Source organism: Cynoglossus semilaevis, chromosome 1 (genome assembly GCF_000523025.1).
Source record: "Cynoglossus semilaevis isolate Cse_v1.0 chromosome 1, Cse_v1.0, whole genome shotgun sequence".
In the NCBI taxonomy this organism is placed as follows: Eukaryota; Metazoa; Chordata; class Actinopteri; order Pleuronectiformes; family Cynoglossidae; genus Cynoglossus; species Cynoglossus semilaevis.
The window spans coordinates 28,232,010-28,241,982 of NC_024307.1; the positions used below are offsets into that span (position 1 = coordinate 28,232,010).

At 40.5% G+C, this 9,973-nt stretch overlaps 1 protein-coding gene across 1 annotated transcript; it reads left to right on the top strand.

Moving 5' to 3' along the window:
• The first annotated feature begins 5,328 nt into the window (after positions 1–5,328).
• On the top strand, positions 5,329–7,162 carry LOC103389241 (uncharacterized). The gene is made up of 4 exons (XM_008324574.2): positions 5,329–5,425; positions 6,193–6,291; positions 6,383–6,748; positions 6,826–7,162. Exons 1-4 carry the CDS (start codon positions 5,371–5,373, stop codon positions 6,996–6,998), a joined length of 693 nt encoding a protein of 230 aa, XP_008322796.1. The 5' UTR covers positions 5,329–5,370; the 3' UTR covers positions 6,999–7,162.
• Positions 7,163–9,973: the final 2,811 nt, after the last annotated feature.

Here is a 9,973-nt window from a genome sequence, read left to right on the forward strand (position 1 = left end):
AGGAAAATCTGAATGTCATTAAATGAAGATTGCACAGCTCTAAATACAGGACGATTTAAACTTGACAAACTGCATATTCAAATCTAGGTCTTTTGGAGACCTGTGTGTTTCCACTACAACGCCTACAGTCTACAGTCACTTTATTCAAACTAGTTCGTTGCAAAGAGCCAACGTTAGCTACAACAGTCCTGGTACAGACACCGGAGCTAACATTAGCTACAACAGTCCTGGTACAGACACCGGAGCTAACATTAGCTACAACAGTCCTGGTACAGACCCCAGAGCTAACATTAGCTACAACAGCCCTGGTACAGACACCAGAGCTAACGTTAGCTACAACAGTCCTGGTACAGACACCTGAGCTAACATTAGCTACAACAGTCCTGGTACAGACACCGGAGCTAACATTAGCTACAACAGTCCTGGTACAGACACCTGAGCTAACATTAGCTGCAACAGTCCTGGTACAGACACCAGAGCTAACCTTAGCTACAACAGTCCTGGTACAGACACCAGAGCTAACCTTAGCTACAACAGTCCTGGTACAGACACCTGAGCTAACATTAGCTACAACAGTCCTGGTACAGACCCCAGAGCTAACATTAGCTACAACAGCCCTGGTACAGACACCAGAGCTAACGTTAGCTACAACAGTCCTGGTACAGACCCCAGAGCTAACATTAGCTACAACAGCCCTGGTACAGACACCAGAGCTAACGTTAGCTACAACAGTCCTGGTACAGACACCTGAGCTAACATTAGCTGCAACAGTCCTGGTACAGACACCAGAGCTAACCTTAGCTACAACAGTCCTGGTACAGACACCTGCGCTAATGTTGGCTACGACAGTCCTGGTAAAGACAAATGTGAAGCCAGCCCACAATAGGCCAGATGACTGGGTTCGGAACCAAATGCTAAGTGCTCGTTAACTAACCTGAGTGTCTGTTCATTAATTCAGTCCTTATTAAAAATGAATTTAAATTGAAAATCTGAATGTCAAGTTTTGCTGTTTTGAGATTTGCCAAAGCTGAAATGGCTGTAGCCCATCTAGTTCTTATGTGTCTCGTACGTTTCACGCTATAATCAAAAGAAATGATCATAGTCCAGTGATTGGCAGCTGTTTGTGTTGTAAGGAAAACAGATGTGCCTTCACCTAAACATGTTTGCTTTTTTTGGTCCTGCTCTTTTCCAGCAGAACGACAGATCTCCTGCTCTGTGCAGGAAGAGCAGTGGGTGGACCAGATCACTGGGCAGACAGAACCAGTACAGAGTAAACCACAGGTGACAGTTTCCATTCCCCTGCAGAAGTTTTGTTGGATATAAAATACTGACGAGGAGGCTTCCTCCAAGCCTCAGCAGCAGGACACTCAGTATGATAATAATGGAATGAAACGCCCTCAGCTTGGACGGGTCAACCTGCTGCCTTTCTCCTCCTCTGTCTGCAGGCCCTGGACGGTTCAGAACACGGAGAACAGAGATGCAGCAGAAGGAGACGGCGGCGCAGGAGCTGCCTATGATGATTACGGACAGGAAACAAAAAACATGAACTGTTAGATAAAGGCTGCTGCTTCCCAGAATGCACAGCAGCCAGACACAGGCCACTGTGATGTTTCTGAGTCGAACCCCCTTCCCCTTCTTCAACCCCAGGTACGTGATGGGGTGGACGACTGCCAGGTAGTGCTCCACGCAGGTGACGGTGTGGAAATACAAAGTTCCAGTTAAGTTGAAGCCATAAAATAGGAGTCCCACAGTCACCAGGTCTCGGTTGTTGGTGTGAATGCCACAGCTGGTGAGGATAATCCCAAAGACGTTCAGCAACTCTATGATGGATGTGTGAAAGGCAAACATGTCAGAGTGACTGGCCAACTGTTGCCGGCGTCGTCGGCAACCAAGGTAGAGGATCAGGAAATTGAGAGGTAGAAGCATAAAGATGGATTTGACCATCACGATGACGTTGGTCAAAACACCGTCTCTTGAAAGCCAACATTTAAGAACGTTGTATATAAATATATACTGTCTGTAGGAGGGATGAGGAAGAGGAAGGGGAGAGGAGGAGTTAGTGGAGAAAGAGGAGTTGACTGACATGTCTGTGGGCGAGAGAGACGGAGAGAAGAGGAGAAACAAAATCAATGATCTGAAAAAGCCAATTGAAATCTATTTTATCACAGGGTTAATAATGAGACACTTGTTAATCTGAAAACCATACAATTCCTTATTCGGAGAGGAAGTCAGTGGGATGTTTCAACATATATGTTTAGATGTAATAGGTAAAAATTCAAATTTGAATTTTTACTAATAAATAAATAAATAATAACTAATCAAATCATAAAAGATACAAACAGAAGTTAACAACGTTTTTGTAGCTCTCTAACACAGGTCACCATAGAATGAGCTGTGGAAAAAGGCAAGAACTATTAATATAGAAATAACATTAAAATAATGATTATGTCTGTTGCCACATTTTATCATTTATACATTTTTAAAAAATAATTTTAAAAAGAAAAATGAATTTAATAAAAAATGACAAATCAATTTTATGACGTTCTGAGCTTATAAGAACAAACACTCACCTTCGCCGGCTGTGGTCCGGCTGAGTGTGTGTGTGTGTGTGTGTGTGTGTGTGTGTGTGTGTCAACTGTATATGTAGCTCTTGTTTTGCATGTTGTGTCAACAGAATAAACTTTCCTCAATAGCTTTGCATTGTTTCCTATTTATGGCACTTAGCTGTAGAACACAGAGGTGGAAACATAAACAAGGCAAAGAATCAGAAGTGAAATCAGAAGATCATTTATTTTGTCATTTTTATTATTATCATTTAAATAAGCAATAGTAATAACTGCTGGCACAATGCTAACATGCTACCTGCTAGCCCACTGCTCGCATGCCATTTCTACGGTTAGTGCTAATTCTCCACTAAAATGCTGCTTTATATGAGGCGCTAGTCTTATTTTGACAATTCTTTTATGTCTAGTGGACAATCATCATCATCATTACCACAACAGAGGCTTTGTTACTGGTTTATCTGACCCTGGGCGTCTCGGCAGGCCAGAACTCCTGCTCTGTGCAGGAAGAGCAGAGGTAAGACCAGATCACTGGGCAGACAGAACCAGTACAGAGACAACCACAGGTAACAGTTTTCCACAGCCCCCATGACATTTGAACTGTATAAGATATTAATGACAATATTCCCTCCAAACCTGAAGAGCATGACGCTAAGTATGATCAGAATAGTGTAAAACGCTCGGTGCTTCGACTGCTGTCCTTGCTGCCGACCCCCGACCCTTTTTGCTGGCCCTGGACGGTTCAGAACACAAAGAACAGAGACACAGAAAAAAGAAATAAGGAGGCTGAAAAAGCCTACAAAGACGATGGAAAGGAATGAAAAGAGGGCCACGGTCAGGTACACACTGCAGCATCCGCCAATGCTTATCAGCCAAGCTGAACCCAGGGTGACCTTTCTAAGTCGGACTCCCTTGGCTTTCTTCATGCCCAGATACGTGATGGGATGGACCACGGCCAGGTAGCGCTCCACACTGGTCAGGGTGTGGAAACACATCGTTCCAAGTAGGTTAAGGCTGTAGAACACGTCTCCAACCAGTACAAGTTCCATTGTGTTTGTGTTGATGCCACAGCAGATGAGTATGGACCCAAAGACATTTATCAGGTCAATGACAGATGTGTGGACGGCGAGGATGTCTGAATGGATCGCCAACTGTTGCCACGGCCGCCGGTAACTCAGGTAGAGAACAAGGACGTTGACAGGAAGGATGATGAGGCCGCACAGCATCATGATAATAACATTGGATATACGTCCTCCAGGAGATATCAGGCAGTAAATGTTTTGAATTATGACAATGTTCTCAAAGGAGAAGTGGGGATCTTTGAAAGTTGGAATGGAGGTGTTAGAGGAGGTGGAGGAGTTGGGCCACATCACTAGAGGATTTAAAGAGGAAAGATGGAAGAGAGAACGGATTCAATCAAGTGTAAAAAGCAGAATAAACATACGGAAAGTGTAATGTGAATGTGTTTGCTGATGACATGTTTATCTTACATTAACCGAGAAACTGTCACCTATTTAATTTTAGCCGATTAACAAGAGTGTCCTGTATGGAGACCACTGAGACAGATTATAACAAAAATAAAAACAATACCACATAACAGCAATAACAGTGTGTTTACGAATAACAAGTTCTAGCTTCTGAAATCAGACCCACCTCATCAGGCTGTGTGATCCCTCAGTGTGTGTACGTTTGAGTGTGAACATTTAGATTGTATAATGCTAATGTTTTGCATGTTATATAACAATAAAAAAAAATCCTGCATTACTTTGCATCCATTTATACTGGTGGCAGAAAAAACACTGATGTGCAAACAATGGTCGACTCGAAAACACATCAGAGGATTTGAATTTCTTAGTAAAACAACCTGGGAGCATTTTCTGCTGGTAGCACGTGGCACAAATAGGCAAGAATGGAAATAAACAAATGAAGTAAAACAAATCCAAACTGAAAGATTAATTAAACACATTAGCTTAAATTACGTCAATATGCCTTTCATTAGCTCAGATACAGAAATAGGCTAAATGTTTTGGACACATGTAGCTTTTCCTGACTTATTGCCCCTTCCTCATAAAAATGATGCTCTCTCGCTGACATTGCCAGCATGTGTTTGTAGTTGTAACCTGTGCTTGGTAATGACGTTAGTGTGAGAAGGTATTTGAATGATACCATTGGCTGAACCATGTTTATCTACATAAGATCAAAACACAGGGTTGGCTTAGGCTGATTGGTTTTCTGGTCCTGTGCAGAAAGAGCAGAGAAAGAACCAGAACATTTATCATCCCACAGTCGTTATGAGCAGCCACAGACATGCTGTCAGACACAAGGAGGCTCAGAGCCCACAGACCTGAAGAAGCCGCTATGGTGGGAACTGTTATCGTTTTTGAGGGGTCGACCCTGTATCTACCCCTGGGCTTGGACGAGTATGTAGCTGATGCATCCCATCGGGGCAAAACTCTCTGACACCACCAAGTGGTAGGTGAAGAGGTTGGCCGGGCAGTCAATGGCGAGTCAACCACTGCAGGAAAACTATTTTAGATTGTGTTTAATTGTGTATAATCTTGTTCTTTGTCAATTCTTGCCCACAATTACAAACATTATTGATCCACGTCACAGATAATGTAAATAATGTTGAGGATCACTGACACCTGGTGGCCTGTACATGTACCTAAACCTGAAGACATTTGTCGACCTTTGGAATGTAAACAAAAGAATGTACCTGAAGTCCAACCTCCAACTAAATCATTATTCATGGATCCTGTATTGTATTGGTTGAACAGAATAAGTAGGTGGAGCTGGAGCATGGTCTGACATGTCTCCGAAAGGGAAAATGTGTTTTTCCAACTGCGACATAAATGCAACACCAGGTAAGACATGAAAACTCTTGTTCCTAAATTGACTGACTTTATTTATTTAACTCCTCACAATATCAAAGCAACTATTTTTGGTTCTGTTTTGAACTTTTTTGATCTGGAAATCCAAATTTCCAGCTCATAAAGAGTTGTGTATACTTAAGCCACAGTCTGATTATGAATGCTAATCTGTAGCAAATAAAAATGTGTAGCATAGACTTTTCCTAGAATCCATTTTACTGCATAAAACCTATGAATCACCCAATATCAAAGTTAACTAAAAGTGTGTCATTTAAGCTCCTTTAGTTGGTTTGTAACTGTAGTGTTCGTCCCAGGCCTGGGCAAACTAAGGCCCCAGGGGCGGAATGTGGACCGTTCAGCTTTGTAATCTGGCCTGCCAAATTTGTCCAAATTATATAACTGGTTTGTACTGTGATTATATTTCTGCCTTTTCCCTGCAATGCCCTTGTTTTCCCTATAGATGGTGTAGAGAAGGCTAAAAGTATTTTAGCATTTTAGCCTTTATGCATGTCATTTTTCTTAGTTCACATCCACACTGCATCTATCTGCTCCTGACCCGGCCTCCCTGTCAAATTTTAGGACCAAAAGTTTGCTAACCCTCCCCTGGTTTATCCACTGCTGCCCCCACCAGCTTATAGACTCCTTCATCTCTACACTGAAATCAGACATTTTCACAGTGGGGCTTGGTGTGAAGTTGTAAAGGTTTTTATGATACGTTGGTCAGATCTGTTGGAATAACCACGTTGTTGAATTTCTTGTAGTGAATTGGACTCATCTGAATTCTGGCTCTAACAGAGGGATGATCTCTTGGCTCCTGCAGCTCTTCATTCTGATCTTCTCACAACACTCTTCTTTATGTGGTAAGTTCACATTTTCACTTTTTTGGTTGATAGTGTTGTCATTGGTACAAAATGTCCATCTGTCTCTTCTGACCTTCTGCATTCTCAACAGATCCCCGCACATTTGAAGTGAGCGTGTCTCAGAGCTCCTACCAGGAGAAGGAGAATGACAACGTCACTTTGGAATGGACATTCACTACCAGCACCAACACCTCCTCCAATCCCCTTTACGTCCTCTGTAAACTGATCACACATCATAAAGGTGCCATCCTCTATCAGCTACATGAGAGTATGGAGATCCCAGAGTCTCAGGGGCAGCAGTTCTCAGGACGAGTCCACTGTGACAAAGACGTTCTTGGTGAAGGACGGATCAGGCTTCACCTGTCCAGACTCAGGACTGAAGACGCTGGTTGGTACGTGTGTAGCGTTTGGACAAATTATGGCAGCAGTTCTAAAGAATGCGAACTCGTCGTCAGTGGTGAGTTGACTCAGCAAAAGTCCACAGGAATGTCTGCTGTAATTTGTTTATTCAGGGTTTTGACCATTTCTCTGCAGAAGCTGAGAGGGACGTTAAACCCAAAAAACTACCTTTGGAACCAGATCCTTGGCTCCGGAAGAGACTGGGCCTCATCTTTTCTCTGGGTTTGGTTATAGCAGCCGCTGGTCTGATGGTCGTCTGTAGTTTTGGTTTAACCAAATCCAAGACTAAGTTGTCAGTCACAGTTTGACACACAGGAAAGTGTGTCAAATACAGATGATCAATTCCTGTTATATACAGATGATCAATGACTGTTATATACAGATGATCAATTCCTGTTATATACAGATGATCAATGACTGTTATATACAGATGATCAATGACTGTTATATACAGATGATCAATGACTGTTATATACAGATGATCAATGACTGTTATATACAGATGATCAATGACTGTTATATACAGATGATCAATTCCTGTTATATACAGATGATCAATTCCTGTTATATACAGATGATCAATGACTGTTATATACAGATGATCAATGACTGTTATATACAGATGATCAATGACTGTTATATACAGATGATCAATGACTGTTATATACAGATGATCAATTCCTGTTATATACAGATGATCAATGACTGTTATATACAGATGATCAATGACTGTTATATACAGATGATCAATTCCTGTTATATACAGATGATCAATGACTGTTATATACAGATGATCAATGACTGTTATATACAGATGATCAATGACTGTTATATACAGATGATCAATTCCTGTTATATACAGATGATCAATGACTGTTATATACAGATGATCAATGACTGTTATATACAGATGATCAATTCCTGTTATATACAGATGATCAATGACTGTTATATACAGATGATCAATGACTGTTATATACAGATGATCAATGACTGTTATATACAGATGATCAATGACTGTTATATACAGATGATCAATTCCTGTTATATACAGATGATCAATTCCTGTTATATACAGATGATCAATTCCTGTTATATACAGATGATCAATGACTGTTATATACAGATGATCAATTCCTGTTATATACAGATGATCAATGACTGTTATATACAGATGATCAATTCCTGTTATATACAGATGATCAATGACTGTTATATACAGATGATCAATGACTGTTATATACAGATGATCAATGACTGTTTTATACAGATGATCAATGACTGTTTTATACAGATGATCAATGACTGTTTTATACAGATGATCAATGACTGTATATACAGATGATCAATGACTGTATATGCAAATGGCCAATTCATGTATACACACATTAGAAATGACTGCATATGCACTACATATGTTATTTCTTGAACAAAGGTAACAGATTATCAACTGCACAGTACAGTACATACAAATGATACATTACTGCAGATACAAACTATTGATGTCTGTGCAGTTTTACAGATGATCAATGACTGTATGTGCAGATGAGCAGCAACAGCAAATGTAGATGTCTAATTTACAGTTGATATCTGAGACATAGGATGAAGAAAGCAATGATTTTTAGATTCAATTGCTAATGATAATATTCACAAATGCGGGTGATCAGTGAATACTCACCTGTTATACACCTGTTATACACCTGTTGTGTATAACTGATTATTTACTCAAAATGCAAAGTCTCTTGACTCTGTGAAAACAAACAACCATAAACTTTGAAGTACAAAGTAGATAAACTTGATCTGTACCCAGGCAACACATACCTGACTGTGACACAGGGTTCAATTTTCTGTCATTATGTCCTGCCAAGAATCGTTTTTGTTTCCCTTACGTGTTGCCCAGCCAGTCTTATGACTGATTAACAAGAACAAGGAATCTACCTTAGGTTTCACCTTCTTTTCAATTCAGTTTCCATTTTGTCCATCACCCTGAATTTAACCAGTAAAGGAACTAATGTTCTCCTCGTGTTCAGCAGTAAATCCTCCCCAGACCTCCAGCTCTGGTTCACCAGTGAACCCTCTTCTTTTACCAGACTGCAGGCCCCTGTCCCTGCCACTGATGTTCAAACAGTGGAGTTTGGTCCTACTGGGAACCAAAGATGTTTTAGATTTTAAATCTTTGAAAGGCCGACTTTAATGGTTATAGCCTGCTTCTAGCTACTGTATTATGACTGTTACTGCCAGCATAATGGAATGACTACTGATCAAATATAAGACTTCTTCAGTTCTGCTTTACAACTGATGAAGCAACCTGGATGTGATGTATAACATTTCCAGAAACAAACCTTGTCTGCTGACACACTCCTGAACTTCTTAGTGTAAACTGATCTGGATGACTGTGATCCCACACAGATGGGGGACAGCTTTATAGGGTAAACAACTACAGCTTTCATTTAGCTAGTATGCTGCTTGCTGCTTTTCTATTTGATGATTTTTATGTTTGTGTAAAATGTCACTGTCCCTGTCGAGGTGTTGCTATGTAAACCCTTCTGTTTATCCAGTTATTTTTTTCACTTTTTTGCCAAATGTTTTTTTTTTTCATGTTAACCCGTCAAGCTGTCCACTGACATATATACCGTATACTGTATGTCCAGCTAATCTAGGTATGGGCAAACTACGGCCCCGGGAGGCGAATGTGGCCCATTTGGCCTTTTAATTCAGCCTACCAAAGTTCTCCAAATTGTGTTATTAATTTATATTAGTATTGTATTTCTGCCTTTTCCCTGTAGAGCCTGCATTTCCCCAACAGATGACGTAGAAAAGGCTAAAAACATTTTAGCTCTTTTGCATGACTTCTAAACCTGCCACCTATCTGCTCCTGATCTGGCCCCTCTGTCAAATCTTATGACCAATTGTGGCCCAAGAGTCGAAAAGTTTGTCCACGCCTGGACTAACCCTTTGTTTTCAAAGTTTTCCCTTTTTTTTTATTTGGAGCCATTTTTAATTACTACTTCTAATTAACTGTTTATTGAAAATTATTTTATAATCCTGGTGATTTGACCTTCAACCTTTTTGCATCTTTGTGGCTAACTATAGGTGATTCCTGGGATACTTTCAAACTGCCTTTTAATGACAGATCAATACACTTTAATTTGTGAGATGGGACAAAGTTATTTCTGTCAAATGGCCTTTTTTCCTGTTAAACACTCCCACAGTTATTATAAAACACAGGGAAGTATGTGTCTTGGTTAGTCTGATGACACCCTCAGATAATGTTTCACTTTGT